General features: G+C 41.9%; 1 protein-coding gene across 4 annotated transcripts in view; it reads left to right on the top strand.

Annotated features, from left to right (window-relative positions):
* LOC136627798 (uncharacterized) overlaps window positions 1–18,134 on the top strand; it is a 158,593-nt gene that overhangs the window by 64,188 nt on the left and 76,271 nt on the right. For all 4 annotated transcript variants that reach the window (XM_066603194.1, XM_066603196.1, XM_066603193.1 and 1 more), the window contains 6 exons: window positions 300–566; window positions 2,866–3,042; window positions 4,793–4,997; window positions 10,736–10,887; window positions 14,749–14,916; window positions 17,263–17,437. In XM_066603194.1, the coding sequence (XP_066459291.1) occupies window positions 300–566; window positions 2,866–3,042; window positions 4,793–4,997; window positions 10,736–10,887; window positions 14,749–14,916; window positions 17,263–17,437 (1,144 nt within the window). The remainder of the gene's footprint in view (window positions 1–299; window positions 567–2,865; window positions 3,043–4,792; window positions 4,998–10,735; window positions 10,888–14,748; window positions 14,917–17,262; window positions 17,438–18,134) is intronic.

Below are 18,134 nucleotides of genomic sequence, written 5' to 3'. Positions count from 1 at the left end.
TTGGAAAACACTCGGAGGGGAGGAAAGAGACAGAGAGCCAGTGAGGGCGAGGTAAGTGGGGGGGCTGCTCAGATGGAAGTGTATATCAGTCGGCTGTGAAAACGCCGGCCAATATACGCTTGTGTAAATAAGCCCTAATGCTGGGCCCAGTATGATCTTTGCCCTTTCTTCTGTATACTCCACTGTCAAACTACATATTTGAGAAATAACCATATAATGCTTCAATGTATTCTTCAATGTACTAGTGAAACCGAAGGAAAATATTACTAATGTCTGTATCTGTCTTATCTCTCCTCCAGGGGCAGTAACAGAAGAAAGCTCACTTTTTCTGTATGACTCTCAAGAACTAATCGATGACTATAAACTAAAGCATGACCCAATGTTTGTTCCCATATTTGATTTTGATGAGCATAAAAATACAACTCTGACTGAAGCTGCTAATATGTTATGTGGTGATGATAGGTTCTGCAAATTTGATGTCTTAACAACAAATAGTTTGGAAATTGGCAATGCTACCAAGATCTCATATGATTATCACAGAGCATTGGTCAACAGCCTCCAGCCAGGTAAAAAATGCAGAATTTACTTTTATACAACCTTGCTATCAAACAAATTATCAATACTCCTTGAATGCTGTAGGTAAGGTAAGGACTAGATTATTGCAGCCCCAACATCTCCAAATGCTGCCAAATTCTGTCTTCTGAATGATAACTACTGCTATATCTGATCTATAGTGAAGGCTTCACATGCATCCCTTAAGTCCCTCACGGGGCACATCCTATTCATGTCACTGGTAGAGGCACAGTATAGACAAGCAGGATTCTGTATCCAATGCAGCAGATGGGGTAACCAAGATATACAATATTTATTTAAAAACACAGAAATAAAAGTGAAGAAAATAACAATAATGGCTATACAATTAAACCTTCAAATAAAATAAAAATAAATTTCTGTTATTTGTATAGTGCCAACTTATTCTGCAGCGCTTTCAAGTAATTTATTTATTACCCCCCACCAAGCTGGGTCATTTTACTGACCTCAGAAGGATGGAAGGCTGAGTCGACCTTGAGCCGGCTACCTGAACCAAGCGGGGATTGAACTTGCAAGCTTCAGGCTCTAATACCTATGTGCTATCTACAGAGTAATACCTTTTATACTGTTATTGCAGTAATATTTTGAGAATATCAATAAAACTTGACTAATAATGATGTCAACTCAAAGAAATACAGCTTACAAAATATAATGTTCATCTTCCATGTGAGACTTTAGCAGTCCAATACAGTCTTAGCAAATAGGCCAATTGCTGTTTACACCTACAACATCTCCTTAGGTCTCACCTGGTATCTCAGGTGACATAGGCTCAGTCTTTGAACAGTTCACTGTCCTTAGGGTAGACTCTACTGACCCGAACTCTCCCACAGCATTGTTCAGGGACAGGAGTGCTCCTTTACTCTCCAGGCAATTGCTGATGGGGCCTCCTGTGCTCAGGACCATTGCAGATCTGCTCACGCTCTCCAGTTTCCAGGCCACACAGTCAATGGCTCTCTCTCCAACATCAGCTCTGACAGCAGACCTCCCATCCATCTCTGTCCAGTCTCTGTCACCCTCTGTCACTGCTCCGTGCTTTCTGACACTGATGCTGCTTCTTTGGCACAGCACACTCTTTTTCCAGAGCCTTCAAGACTTGGGGCAGGGCTTAGCGCCTTCAGTGTCGGCAATCTAATTCTGTGCACCTGAATCTGATGCACGGTTCTGTTTCTGACTCTGCACTTTCCTCTGTCTTGTCTAATAGGGAGGCACAGTAGAAACTGTCACTTATCAGAGCAGCTGAGCCACTTTTACTTGTAAGGGGAGTGGAGCACCGCTCTTCCCTCTTACATGCAGATATTAGCTTCAGCCTTTTTCTTCATATATTTAGCTAAAAACAGATTAGCTCTTCTCTACTTTTATGGTTGAGCAAAGCATCTGCATGGCCATGAACCTGAAGACGAAAGCTGCACCATATGAATTTTCCATCCTTCAAATAGTTCATCAATAATAGATCTGTGGGAATCCTGACACCCCTGCCGATGGAAGTGGCCACAGGGTTCTGACATGCACTGTGGTCTCTTCATTGTTTACTAGATACTGCACCACCACCCCTTCAATCAGCTGATTGACAAGAGTGTCGGGAGTTGGATGCCAACTGATCTGATATTGACAACCTATTTTAAGAGTCCTGATAAAATCTTTTAAATTCAAGATGCTTTGATGACAGCTGGATCCACCTACAAACACACTGAACCTTGTATGATTGAATACCAATTAATGAGTTCAATTTAGATTAATCCTTCGACTTTTTCTAGGTGAATGCATCTAGTGGATAGCAGCCAGATGCATCTTGTAGTAACATATTAACATAAAAATCTTAGGCTGAAAAAAGTCATATTTCCTCCAGTTTAGCCTATTACCCCCCAATGTTGATCCAGAGGAAGGCAAAAAAAAAACAATGAGGTAGAAGCCCATTTTTCTTATTTAAGGGAAAACAAATTCTGTCGCTTTTCCAATTCATGCAACCTGAATAATACCTGGATCAATAACTGATCTGAAGTAATCAGGGACTATAACATGTAATATTACACTCAAGAAAGGCGTCCAGGCCCCTCTTGTACTCTTTTAGTGAACTCATCATCACCATGTCCTCAAGCAGAGAGTTCCATAGTCTCACTGCTCTTACAGTAAAAAACTCTTCCATGTTGGTGTAGAAAGTCTTGATGAGCTTCATGTAACTAAAGGTTGTTATAAACAAGCGACAGGCCAGCAGTAGAAAGATATATTATGCATTGTTTTATAGAGTTTGATGACTGTATTCCTTTCATCTTGCAGTGGTCCTATGCGGCAGGCTCGCTCCACCAGCAAATGGCACCAAGAATGGAACTAATTATTTACTTGGTTCTACCATCACGTTAAGTTGTAATAAAGGTTTTTTGTTGACTGGATCTACACAGAGAACATGCCAGGCTAATGGTCATTGGTCTGGTGAACCAACTACGTGTATCCCAGGTATGAGAAGTACTATTTAATTAAAATTATTGTCATAAAAAAGTATAAAGTTTTACATTAATAAGGTTACAATAACATAACAATCAACCTTCAACTTTAGTACACATGTTAAAATCTGATTTACTGGTTGAAAGTACAACATTATAGGAACAAGAGAGAAAAAAAAAGGATGACTTGAGTGCCATAGGACATAAATATCTAATAACCATCGGGAGGTGGAGTTAAATTGACAGCCAGGTCTGACTCAAAGGCTATAAGATGGTTGCATTAGTGTTATAGTCCAAGTCAAAGTTGGACTTTCAATTAAATTCTGAAGTAAAGTCTTGTTTAAGGCCTCCTATACATGTTGGAGAAAAATGTTTTCATTTATATGGGAAAATGTAACCAAGCGTTCCACCAGGAGTGAAATGCGGAGAGTCTACCTTGTTTGGTTAAAAATAAGACGTTAATAAAGGCAATGCTCAAAGGACTGTTTATACTTTCTACTTTGTTAGACCACCTTTTACACAGAATGACTGTCGAACGCTTAAGCTCATCAGCTATCCCAAAGATTAGGAGTGTAATTGCTCACTGAATGGAGGAGGAACGGGCAGGAGATCTCTTCTGGCTGCCCACCTCCATTTGCAGTAAACAGGCAGTCATTCATAGATGAACAACTGCCTGTTTAAGGGTACTTTTGTATGGGCTGATAGTCGCCAGAATAATCACTAAAACCCGCGATTATGTGCAGCTGTTATCCTGAGTAAACACAGGACCGGACAGGGCAAGTGAGTGAGAATTAGTCACTTTTCATTGTCACTCAGTTTTCAGCTAAGGTGAAAAATGAGCAACCTTCGGCCTGTTCAAATAGGCAGTTATTGATCTACGAATGACTGCCTGTTTACTGCAAATGTAAGTAGGTGGCTGGAAGAGATCTCTGGCACACTCTGCCTCCATTCAGTGATTATTACTATTGTAGGAAGTGCCGGTGTGATGACCTTCGGGGCGGCTGCTTGGAACTTAAGCAGCTGACAGTCATCCTATGTAACTGTACCCTAAACGGGCTGACAGTTGCTCGGTTATTAGATCAGCCAAGAACGAGCAACAATGACAAGTGAGTGATTCTTACTCACTCGCCCTGCTGGGTACTATGTTTACGAGGACATCAGTCGCTGGTAACTTTTGCGCGGTTATTCGGACAATTATATTGGCCCTTGTAAAAGTTCCTTAGATGCAGTAGCTCATTATTTTTCTACTAAACTGATGAGAATATAGGACTGCATACCTTTTCTCATCTATACAACATCTCTCAGCAGCATATTTCCCCTTTTTAGAGTGCCGCCTGCAATTTTGTCCATAGAGAATGCTCTCTTGCTGTGATTGTAGTATTAATAATGGCGGCATTCCAGCTGGTGCTATACTGACGTGGTATTCGAGTGCTGTACGATGCCATTAATTCTGTATAGTATGAGAATCAAATCTATATACATTTTATGGTATTTACTTGACAAAATCCTATATGCACTTCTGATGGCCACCATATACAGTGATTGTTGTAAATCACGCTATACTGTTAGAATAAGTTATTAAGTATCATTGGCTGCGGGTCTAATAGATCACAATCGTCATATATGTTTTTGAATGGTGTCATTATAAAGGCTTCTGTATACTGCAATTTGGGGGGGTTTAACATTTAATAAATAGTTTATTTTGGTAAATTTGTTTGTAAAACTATTATAATTTGATATGTAACAATGTGTATTTTTTGCAGTATCTCATAATTCCTGTGCAGGTCAGTGTGGACAAGTCTTACCTGAGTGCTCTTGTCGGGCAACCTGTGAGAAACTCTCCAATTGCTGTCCGGACTACGCTTATTCCTGTGTTCGTATTTCTCCGGATTCTGGTTTGCTGATGGGAGGAAGGGATTTTGTCATTCTGACTACAATCTTTAACACCAGCTCAGTAGTGAAATGCAGGTGTGTGAAATAGAAGACCACAGAGTCCTCGTAGACACCCTTATATGCTGTATAGTTATCCACCATCGCTTATTGATTCCTGTCTTGTAATATAGCAGCAGCCAACAATTCTACCGATGTAGCAATCATTAACATGACTGGGACATTGTGACTACTTGAGTTATCGCATTGTAGTTAAGTTATCATACGTCACGATTATGCTTGCTATGTCCATAAGTATATTATCGTGTTTAGAAGGCCACATACAGATGTACCCAGCACCAGCTTGACTGGCGTGACATGCTGCAGAGCACTCGTAGAGCACCCACACTATTTGCATAGTCCAGCAGTCAGACGACAATAAACTACACAATTAGCGTAAAGTGTCAAACAAATGTTCAGCGTGTTAAACATATATATTGCGCTGAACATTCATGTGACTCTGCAAACATCTGTATGTACAGTAACGCCACCAGAGAATAGGAGACGACAGCACACGCCAAACCTCAATATAGAGAGGGAGGAAATAACCGGGCAAACAAAATGCACGCTTCTTTGCCAGTCCTGGATCCACTTGAACCGGAAGGAGCAGAAATCAATATAATAGAAGAGAAGCAGCATCCACGGATCTTTATCTCAACACTTTAATTATCCAGCATAAAACAACGTTTCAACCTTATAAAGGTCTTTGTCATGTATGTACAGTAAGATTGGCCCTGCTAGTGATTAGTCAATGACCATGTTGTGTCTTATATTGTGAAGTGATAGTAGAGCTCAAAGTCTATATTCCATAACGCATACGTAATACACACATGTTCTATAGACTTTGTCCTCATTAACACAAACATTCCGAAGTCTTATAGTTTTGACTTAAAGGGGTTGTCAGGCTTTTTTTTTTTTTTGCATTTTTATGTACTGTTTTGGCGCACCGGCACCTGACCCATGATGTCGCCAGGTCTTCTGTCCTAGTGACATCTTGTAAGCATGTCATGTGGGCTTCTAATATAGAAGCCCCAGCCTGTTTATTGGATGTCACTGATGATGTCCCATGTTGGACCTCCTATTGTCTGTAGTGGTCAAGTCGGTAAAAAATCATGTGACCGCTGCAGATCGAGTGACCAAACCATCTGCACTACTGCCACCAATGTAAAACACCTTTAGGCGGTCTGTCCACGGCTGCGACAGAATATTGTGAGCGATTTTTTTTTTAATGTTTTTTTTTTTCCGCCATGGGGGAGCACTAAAGGTCACCGCGATGAGCCTATTTAATGATAGGTTTATTGTGGAGAATGGCGGCATGCCACGATTTTTAGATGCGCGCGGAAATTCGTAATGGATTTCCCACTCATGTACATCAGGCAGCGTTTTCCATAGTTATCCTGTGGAAAGTGTTTCAAGCCTGATCCGCGTGCGATTTATCGCTGCAAATCACACTATGAAATATCGCCCATGGACAGCCAGCTTTAAAGAGTAACTGAGTGCTGTGGCCCTTTGGCTGTCATCGTTGCCTGTTGGATCCTCTTGGCAGCTAAAAGACAGATGTATAGACAGACTTCTTTAGACATCTATGCATACATATTCAACAGCCAAGATGAGTCGACAATTAACGATAACAGCCGAAGGAGCACAGTGCGCATCGTGAGTGCTGCAGCCCCAGTGATCAGTGGGGCTCTCGGCACCTAGACACCCACTGTTCAAAATGTTCAACATGTTGCTCTGACATGTCAAAAGTTTTTACAAATGCAGCTACTCTTTTAGTTATTCCTCAATTCAGGGAGAACTTTAGATTCTGCTTAGTCACTTCTTTTTAAATACTAAAATAATGTAAACTGTGGGCACAGGTATATAGTAAAATATTCATGAGGCCACTTTCACACTGCAGTATTTTGGTCGAAATTTTGTTTCATTATTTGAGAATGGAGCTTACGTGGAAAAAGTGTAATGAAAAAATTTGCACCACTTCTGTTTTTTGGACCCACTCTTGGTTTTGTCTTACAAATACTGATGCAAAACATTGATCAAAATACTGCCATGTAAAAGAGATTTTTTGAGCCAAAGCCAGAAGTAGATCTTGGAAAAAGGAGAGCTATGAGTCCTTTCTTTGTATTTCCCATCCCCTCTGAATCCACTAAAGGCATTAGCTCACAGAAAAAAATATATATGTTGTGTCAGTAATTGAAAACCAAAACCAGGAGAGGGTGCAAACAATAGAAAATACCTTTCTCTGTAGATTCTGTTCTTGCTTTTGGCTTCCAGATACTGATGCAAAATATTCACCAAAATAGTCAGCAGTGTACTCCAGCATTGCTGGCACCGTTTCCTTATGTAGTGATACTGCCACTTGTGTATTTCAGGCAGAGAGGAATCTATTCTGTATGTACCTTCCTTTTAGTGAAGAAAAATAACAGTCTGGGAATGCAGAGGGTTAAGTGTTCTTATGGGTGCTGCGTCACTGGTTCTTTTATATGAGTCTCTGATATAGGGATATTGGGCAGGGTGGCCAGTATCTGCATTGGAGTTCAGTTTTTGGCTTGAATGTCACTATTATGAAAAAATGTTGGTTGGTTTCATCAAAACTGTGAAAGAGAAGTAATAAAATGTACCTTTCATTTCATAAAATGCCTAAAAGGTCATAGAGACATCTCAGAAGTTTTGATTGGAGGGCACATGTCCTGATATCCTCATCAATTGCTAATACGAAGGAGCCAGGAGCCTTCTCCTGAGAGCTGTGTTCCTTCTGCTCTTTTTCGGAATCCTTGGAGTGCATGGTCTTATTGCTTTCCTTCAGTTCTCATCTACTCATAGAAAGTCTACTTTTGCTCTTTTGTTTTAGCAATTAGTGGGGGTCTCTGTACCCGGGCCTAACTAATTAATTAAAACTTTTGTCATGTTGCTATGACATGTCAAAAATTTTAGGAAATTACAGCTACACTTTAAAATACCCTTTGAATAAGATCAACAACCCTAATAACCACTCCACTTATCTCCATTGTGTGGTAGTTTTAAACTATTTTCAGAGTACACAGCTTAGAAGGAACGGTGTTCCAATTTATATATAATAGTAATAATTTTTATTTGTATAGCACCAAATTATTCTGCAGCACTTTCAAAGTACAGGAAAACCCAAAACAAGATGACAAGTATATGTGGTATACACTTATGTGGAGAGTGACAGGTTGGGGGTGGTTCAGGAGGTTCAGGGGCAGAAGAGAAGGCACGGGGGAGCACAAAACACTACGAAATTTACATACAGTATTTATTTAATTAGGAAGCAGAATGGGGGGGGGGGGTGATGAGGAGGTACAGGAGCAGAAGATGTATTCGATAGGCAAAGTGGAAGGTGTGGGGAGCCATAGGGAAGGGCAGGTAGCATGTTGTGGAGGGGTGGGGGATTGGATCAGGAGATTTGGTATGCCTCCCTGAAGAGGTGTGTTTTTAAGGCATGTCTGAAGTTCTATGCATCAGGGATTGTCCGGATGTTTTGGGGTAGTGCGTTCCAGAGGACTGATGCTTCTCTAGAGAGGTCCTGGAGGCGAGCGTGTGAGGATAGAATTAAAGAGGCGTTTAATCTCAATGTGTTGGCTGATCGGAGTGTGACGACTGGGTGGTATACAGACCGAATTGAGGTAATGTATGGTGAAGTGGTGCCGTGGAGAGCTTTGTGGGTGAGGGTGATGAGTTAAATTTAATTCTGTAGTGGATAGGTAGCCAGTGCAGCGACTGGCATAGTGTGGATGCATCTGAAAAGCAGCTGGATAGGAAAATTATTCTAACTGCCACATTTAGTATGGATTGGAGAGGGGAGAGTCTGGTGCCAGGAAGGCCAATGAGTAGCGAGTTAGAGTAATCAAGTCAGGAATGGATTAGCGTGACAACGAGTGTCTTTAGCATGTCCATGGTGAGAAATAGCTGCAGTATTTCTGAGGTGTAGGTGGCATGTTTGGGCTAGGGAATGGATGTAGGGGGTGAAGGACAGGTCGGAGTCCAGTGTCCCATTTTCTTAAAAATGGGTTGCTAGCTCTCCAGCACTGAGATGCATCATAGGGGCTTGTTCTTTGTGACTGAGGAGGGAGTGGAAAGTATTGAAAAGTCGTTTGGGGTTGTGGGAGGTGAAGTAAGTAATTTTGTTTGGCATGGTGGAGGGCGAGGTTGTAAGTTTTTAAGCATAAATTTGAAGTAGAGGAAGTCTGTTGGCTGCTTTGACTTTGTCCACAACCGTTCAGCACACCTAGAGCACCGCCATATGGGGCATGAGTCAAGGTTGCCATGGTTTGCGGTAAACGGTTCGGGTCAATAGGGGTGCTGCTTCATCCAGTACATATCTAAGGGTGGTGGAGTAGTATTCGGCAGCCAGATTGGGGCATGAGAGGAGGGAGATGGGGGACAGGGAAGACTGTAAGGTTTCAGCAAACTGTTTGGTGTGGACAGTCTGCAGGTTCCTAGAGGTGAGATAGGTGGGAGGGTATGGGGAGATGCTAGGGTGCCTAATAGAGAAAGAGAGGAGGTTGTGATCCGAAAGTGGGAGGAGGGAGTTAGCAAAGTGGGGAGCAGAGCAGAGGTGGAGGAAAATTAGGTCGAGAGTGTTGCCGTCTTTGAGTGGGGAAGTCTGAGAGTTGTAATAGACTGAGGGAGGAGGCGAGCATTAAAAGCTGGGAGGCAGATGGGGGGACAGGGTCATTAGTGGGAATGTTGAAGTCATCGAGGATGAGGGTTGAGATTTCACAGAATAGCAAGTGGGGGTGCCAGGCGGTGAAATGATCGAGCAATAGGTGGGTAGGACCTGTAGGGCCGGTAGATAACAAGAACATGCAGGGACAGTGGGTGGAAGAGTCGTAGAGTGTGAAATTCGAACGATGCAGAAGGAGCGAGGGAACCTGGGTAATGACCTGAAAGGTGCAGATCAGCGAGAGGAGAACTCCTACTCCTCCGCCATGCCTATCGTCCGATCTGGAGGTGTGGGAGGCCATCATAGTACAATGCAGCAGGGGAGGTAGAGTCGAACTGCTGTATTCATGCTTCGGTTAGGGTGAGCAGGTTGAGTTTATTTGGTGGTGAAGAGGACATGGATAGTAGGGTATTTTTTGAACACAGACTGAGGGTTCCATAGGGCCCATTTGAACAAGGCAGGGAGGGCCGTGTGGGCTAATGGTTGGGCAAGGGGATGATTTGATATTGTAGGGGAGAGATTTTGGTTCTGAGCAGTATGCGGTGGGCCAGGGTTGGGGGCGATGTCCCCCGCAGCCAGAAGTAATAGGGTAGCAAGGGTGAGCATGTGATTGGGGGATTTGTGAGGGTGGGAAAGGTGTTTCTTGGTGGTGTGAGGGGGATGGAGACATTTGAGGAAGGTGAGGAGTGTGTGGAAGCTGTGCATGGGCGAGAAGAGGAGGGAGGGGCTAATGTAGATGGAGTGTATTGGTGGTGGATGTAGGAAAAGAGCGTTAAAGCTCACAGTGAGGATGGTGATGGAGGCTATAACAGAGATGAGGTTGTTGAGGTGCAGGGTGGAGTCTACCTGTCTTCTGCCCTGTTGAGCGGCCATGTCTAGATGCACGGCTCACTCAATTGAGCTGATGAACAGGTGAAGTAGGGTGTATGTGGAGCAGGCTATTGCAGGTCATGAGGTGAGGGAGAAGAGGAGCGGTCAGTGCAGAGAATGACTGACTATACTCTCCTTCATGTAAACCTAGCAATAATACAATATTATGCAGTAGTTTAGGCTATGTTCTTGTACATTAATAGTCACTGCGTTATATTTTCAGATTTAATAAGGAGATCGTTGTGAATGGATCTGTGGATGTGTACGGTCGTGCACACTGTGTGTCACCATTACTGTATGAGACCGGGCGTATTCCCTTTGAAGTGTCTGTAGATGGAGGAAGCACATACCCTCATTCAGGCACTTGGCTCTCAGGTAATTCTCTAATTTCCGTTACATGTATATTTCGCAGCGCTATACCGACATACAGCATTGTTATCACACACATCAGTCACTGTTGCCAATGGGTTCACACGCTAGTTTCTTATCAGTATATTTTTGAAGTGTAGGAGGAAACCAGAGAACATAGAAGAAACCCAGACAAGTTGTCTTTAGTCACATTCAAACCCAAGGCTACAAGAGCAAGGCCGATTACCACGGAGTCTCCAGGCTTCCCATCTATAAACCCTTTTTATTATGCACAGTAGAAATCCCAAAAGTTAACAACTTTGGGTGGATTTGACATGTTTTGGGTTAGCACTTTATTTGGGGTACATCCTGGCAAATAGATACTTTTTTTGTGGTGTAGAACCAGATTAGGACAGCACCTGGAGATAATGAAAAAAATGACAAAACCATACAAAGGGGTCCTTTTAGATTCCTTTCATCCCCGCATATAATCCACAGACATGGAGAGCTGCAAATGAAAAGAAAACCACCCAAATAAATGGGGTAAAAAGGAAATCAAAATATTCTATATGCGCTCAAGAGCAAATGATAAAGAATAATATATAGTACTTACTGAGGAGGGGGAGATTCCCCTACAGGTAAAAGACAGGGCAGATCTTCTCCCTTCGGACCAAAAGTTGTTGTTTAAATTTCCCATGCACAGGTCAGGAAGGGTTAATAGCAACGCGTTTCGGTGTAAACACCACACCTTATGGAATATTTTGATTTATTTTGTAATGTGGTATTTATATAATACAGTACCTGTAGTCTGTTCTACTTCTTGTAATTTTTAAGGTACTTACAAGCATGACTGCTTTCATCATGATTTGACTCACTGTATCTACGTGAAATCATTATGGTTTTATACACTTCCGTTTTTTCTGGAATTTTATGATTAATAAAGATGAAATTTATTTTTATTTGTTTTTTGTCTGCTAGGATATCACCATTATATCTAGATTAATCTACATAACCAGCTGGCTTAATACTATATGCATACATTGGTTTGCTGACAGTTGACTGCATTATCCCTGGTCCCACGTCATACGTGTGCATTTGTGTCATTGCTCTAGGCTTGCTACAATGTGGTTTTGTGACAGTGCATCCATGATGTTAGAAGGTGCTATATCATGCTATGCCCTGTGTTTACACTGTCCAAGACCACCCAATGGAAGTGAAATTAAAATTGGAAATCTTTAGTTGAGTACAAGATTAGCAAAATTAAACTTCCCCAACTCTGAGGCCTCTGGAGGGAATTCTGCTGCTTGAAATGAGAAGACATTTGGACAACGGTCACTTCAGATGATGCACTAGCCATTTGCGAAAAAAATATAAGTAAAAAAGTCGCTGATAGGTGGCGCTGTAAAGAACCAGGTCTACCATGACAGACCTACATCAGTGTCAGATCTAAAGGACAGCATTCGTCTGCATGTTGCAGCAATTAAAACATGGTTTTGCAAATGAAGGGCATTGATGAAAACCAAGGGGGACAAATTGAACATTTGCAGAATGATTTTCGTAGCTGCAGTGCCACCTATTGGAGATATTTTTACTAATTTATTTATTTTTTTCATACATGGGGAGTATATTGTTTGAAGAGGCTGCTGTCCAAATTTCATCTTATGTGGAGCAGAATGCTTTTTAGAGTCCTCTGAATTGGAGGGAAATGGGGGGTTGAAAGGGGAAGTTTAATTTAGCTAACCCTGCATTTATTTTCTATTTACAGCATCCCATAAGACCAGTTTCAGATTATACTAATAGATATAAAAACCACCAGAGCATACTCTGACCGGGATGTAGCTTGTATAGGCGATGCAAACAGTGGTGGAATAAGTAGACCATAGACTTTTGCCTAAGCCTGGGTCCTTTTCCTACCCTGTCTATAGTCAACACCACCTTTGTCTACTACCAAATTGGTGTTACCATAACCATTGTTTTCCTACTTTAGTCTGACAGTGTTCAATCATCCCTGACCTTATTAGACTCTATATTGACACATCCTATTGACAACAGGAATGACAACACCCAGTTATCAATTAGGCCTGTGCTACATGGATGCTTTCTGTATACTTTTTGTGCATTACAAGTTTTTACTAAAACAGACATGTCAGGAGAGCAGACTAGTCCACTATAAATCCAGTGATTCACAGGTGATGGTTTCTCTGATTTGGAGTTCCTGTTCTTCTCTATTCAGCCCAGACCATTATAACAACTTCTTTCAATGACTGCAGAGTCTGCTGCTGATATATTTTTTGGCTCCTCAATTCCACATCCATTCCCAGCCTGCATAGCAACACAAATAAATTAAGATCCCAGAACAGACCCATAAATTAAATCAAATCCCAGAAGAAATATTGGTTCATGTCAAAAACCATAATACATAAGTCTTTGGGCACTTTGCGTGTCTAGTGGCCCCCATGGGAACCTCATGCCCCAGGTTGTAATCGCTGTGTGCAAAAATAGCAGTCACAGGTCTTTGTGCCTTGGGGTAAAGTCCCTTCTGCCAAATAAGTCCTCGTTCACACGAGTGTTGTTTTCGCGCATTGGAGGCCCGTGAAAAGAGCACTTCTAAAAGAACCAATGGTTTCCTATAGAAGAATATACATGAAGGAATTTTAGATGCGCTAAATACTTGAACCATTCAAAGATAGGACATGCGTGGCTACAATGCCCACATCTAAGGGCCATGCTGCGAGAAAAGATAGAACCTGACCTATCTTTGGTGCGAGCTGCGCAGGAGTTTTCATTGAGTCCTATGGGAGCAGGAGTTTATGGAAACTTCTGGGCAGGAAAAGAAGATTTCTGCCAACTGAGGGAAAACCCTGCTGTTTACAGCAGGACATTTAAAACGTGCTGCCCAGAAGCACATTTTAAATGTTCCGTTGTAAACTTCTGTTAATCCCCGCGGGTTCCCTTATTTCCTGCAGGGACTAATAGGAATTTACAACTGGACATTTAAAATGTGCTTCTTGGCAGCACGTTTTAAATGCCCTGCTGTAAGCAATTCCCCGAGCAGGGAGAGAGAGAGAGCGGGGTTATGGATTAATTCCCCATAGCATGGAGGAAGAGCAGGGCTAAGGAGGATTAACTCATAGCAGGGTTATGGGTTAATCCCCTATAGCAGGGAGAGAGTAAAGCCATGGGGGATTAACTCATGACAGGGAAAGACAGAGCAAGGCTATGGGGAATTAACCCATAGCAGGGAGAGACAGCAGGGCTATGGGTTAATCCCCTATAGCAGGGAGAGAGAGGGGAGCTATGGGGGATTAACTCATAGCCCCACTGTCTCTCCCTGCTATGAGGTTACTCCCCATAGCCTCGCTCTGTCTTTCCTTGTCATGAGTTAATCCCCCATAGCTCCACTCTTTCTCCCTGCTATGGGGAAATCCTGAAACCCTGCTGTGCTTCTGCTCTCTCTTTTCCTGGAGTAGCTGCCTGCTCTCGGGATTTTTAGTGCAGTGTAGACGCTATTTTGTTTGCGCACCTATACTGCACTAAAGCAGCACTTGTGTGAACGTGGCCTAAAACACGCATAAGAAAACACAAGTATTATAAGTGACATATCTGTGTTGTGTCAAGACAATGAAACAAAAAGGGTTGTTAGAAGATGTTAAATTTTGAATTCTGAAGAAAACTAGTTCTGTAGGGAAAAGAATATTATGAAATTCATGCTGTTCATGCATATAAAAGTTCCTTAACATTATATGTACAACAACATGGCATAGTCTATCACCTGAAGCATATGAAACCACTCCCCACCACTAATATATTACTGTCTATTAACTGGTGATAATAATACTCTAACTAATGCTCTACTGATTCATCAAGATATTTTCTATTTTATTACAGTGCATCCTGGGAAAGTGTCAGAATCTGAAAAGTGTACTCTAGTGAATGAAACTAAGTGGCAGTATTATGGTACACCACATTATGGAGGCAGTTTGACTGTTCATTGGAACCCAGATATGTTGAAAACTGATTTAGTAGACATTGAAGTCTGGGGCTACACAGAATCAGGTACAAGACTCATAATGTGTGTGTGTGTGTGTGTGTGACTATATATATGTATCCTGTAGATAATGTATATAAGGTGAGTCAAAATTCTCCATATAGTCTTCATACATATTTATTCCTATACAAACGTTATAAGATACATGTCTGGGCCATGTGATGTGTTACCCCTGACCAGGGGCTGGCTGGCAAATTTTAGCCTGGGGGGCAAGCACACAGCATTGGCCCATGAGCAGTGGCCCACTCTAAAGCCACTTTCTTATACACGGCATCAGTAAAACACAACGATTTTGATCGCAGCGTTTTCGAACACAAGCTACTGCGTTATAAACTGTTTTTATAACATACCCCATCATTCTGATGGGTGATAAGGTGCATTATAAAAGCGCTCCGTTTGAGCGCATGTCTGCGAGGCCTCATTAAAATCAATAGGAGCATTGTACCACAATTAGTTCAATCCCCCTGTGGTTCAGGTAGCCGGCTCAAGGTTGACTCAGCCTTCCATCCTTCTGAGGCCGGTAAAATGAGTACCCAGCTTGCTGGGGGGTAAAAGTTGACTGGGGAAGGGCAAAAACAGTCTGCCAAGAAAACATTGCGATGTGACGTCAACCTAGGAATCTGTCACGACTCGGTGCTTGCACCAGGGGGCTTTACCTTTTACCTATAGTACCAGAAGCAAGCATACTACATAGATACTATATAAGACAAAAACAAAGCTTAATGCATAGATATGATACAAGAATCTAGTTTGCTACATAGATAAGGTGCCAGAACCAAGCTTACTGTTTAGACATGGTACAAGAGTTAAGGTTACTGCATAAGTATAGTACCAGAACCAAAAACAAAAAATAAAACTGATCAACGACTTGTAGTTGGTATTCAGTAGTAACACCTTCTTTTGTAGTAAATATGTTTATATTTTAAAACAGTGGAAATGTATCCTAAATTACAGAATTAGAAAATATGCCTCAAACCTCTAAATATGTTTTCCCAGACACAACTAAGATCTGCTGAGAATTTTCTGTAGTGGAAAATCCAAAGTGAATCTGCAGAAAATCTACAGTAACAAAAACCGTACCAAATTGTGATTTTTTTTTTTTTGCAGATTTTGCATTGCAAAAGGTGAAATCTGCACTGAAAATCTGCTGCAAAAATTGACAAGCTGCAGATATTCTGTGGATTTTTTCAATGTCTGGATAAAATTTGTTTAAATCTCATCTAGTAGCATGCTCCATTTTGCCACAGACTCCGTGCGGACGGGCCTCCATTGAAATCAGTGCAGGCGTCCAGTCAGAAGCCCATACGTAATTAACACCCGCGTCATCACATAGCGACGGCATGGGAAATACAAACAAAGAAAAAAAGCTGTACTGCACATGACTGTTGATGAGCCGTGGTCATCCGCAATACAGAGATATCAGGTACTCCGGGTCACCGATCAGGCTCACAGCTGGAATCTGCCGCAGGCCTCCCACATGCGGAATCCAATCCGTTTGTGTGATCCTGGGTTAAACGGTACAAATAGTACAGTGTTTTTTTTGTTTAGAAAAACAGAAACAAAATAGAACGCAAGCAAACATGGAAGCGTGGCACAGATTGGCACAGTCAATAGGGGACACGGCCGTGGACGGAGTAGCCAAGTTGCAGCAAAGTTAGCGGCCCTAAACATTTGTTAGGGAACCGATCCGGGGTGCTTGTGCCTCCCTGCTCCTCCAGCCCACCTCTGACCCCGACCCTGTATCACATCGATCTGTTCCTCTTTCATCTGTGGCATTGCTTATGTAGAACTACAAAACACACCTGTATGGAGACTTTTGACTCAATGTGCCTGTGTGTGGTTGTTGCTCTAATTACACATCTAATACATTATATTAATGATCTTTATTACTAAACTGCCAAACAAAATGTTGCAGCACTGTAGAGATCAGCGGGCACATAGACGAAATCAGACTTCACATATAGTATTAGAGTAATTAACAATTAACAATTGATTTGCAAGAGTTTACAGTCAAAGAGGAAATAGGGGGAGCACAAAAGCTAAAAGGCCTTGTTCTGTGCGATGGTCCAGTCATCTTTTATATACAGTAAATGGGGTAGGATACATAAAGCTGTATGAGCCGGCTGGTATCTATCTATGTACAGATATGAAGTGCATTATAATGTATGGGGTGTGCAGTACTGCTGAATGGGGGGGGGGGGGGGCAAATTCTAAGGGAGATTGTAGAAGGGTAGATGCAGAAGCAGTAGATTAGAAGTTTAAATATGCCATTCCTGCTTCTCTGACACTGTACTGTTAATGTAAAGAATCCTGCTTCTGTTAAATTTTAAAAAGTTGTTTCTTCCTGCCTTTAGGAGAGCCATATACTGCCACTTGGTCACCGTCTTGGAAATACCTCTATACACTGGTACACAAACACTTAAATAATGGAGATTTCACATTCATTCCCAAACCTGCAGCTGCCGAACATAGAGTCTTTGAATTTGGAAGCCTTAGAATTGTGCCCAGTAAATATGATGATGGCGAGTGGTAAGACCTGACTTCTAGAACATAACTCTGTTATGGCACTGTACAGTCAGTAGGCATAGAGAATAGATGGCGTTTTGGAAATTGGGGAAACTTTCATTAAGAGTAAAGGTCCATTTACATGCAAAGATAATCATTCAAAAGATTTTGAACGATTGTTTTGCATAAACTGCTAATGGACTCTAATGTCTTTTAGCAGGTTATCACCTTCATTTGCGTGTAAATGAGACTCCAGGACATGTATGCAGAGAACAGCAGGTGGTCTGTTCCCTGCATTCAGCTCCCTTGTTCTGCCGTGGGGCTGTAAGCTGAATACAATGTAATTAGCACTCCAGTGGAGAATACAGCACCATGGACAGCAGACACAGCATTGTTCTGTGTTATCTTCTCTTTGACTGAACAATAGATTTTATGCTCACCTAAAAATCATAGTTCAGATGAAGAGTGAATGATGGGAGCATTTACACACAACGATTATCGCTCAAATGATAGCTTTTAAGTGAATTTTGAGCGATAATTGTTGTGTGTAAATGGGCCTAAGGGCTCCCACACACTTGCGTTTGCTTTTTTTGTTAACGCGATTGTCAATGGGACTTTCTAATGTTAAAAACGCAACTCAACGCAATGCACCAAAAACGCAAGTTGCACTGCGTTGCATTTTTTAACATTGACAGTCCCATTGACAATCGCGTTAACAAAA

This window comes from Eleutherodactylus coqui, chromosome 5, assembly GCF_035609145.1.
Source record: "Eleutherodactylus coqui strain aEleCoq1 chromosome 5, aEleCoq1.hap1, whole genome shotgun sequence".
In the NCBI taxonomy this organism is placed as follows: Eukaryota; Metazoa; Chordata; class Amphibia; order Anura; family Eleutherodactylidae; genus Eleutherodactylus; species Eleutherodactylus coqui.
Note: the sequence above shows the minus strand (reverse complement) of the source record. Positions and strands in the feature narration are given on the sequence as shown.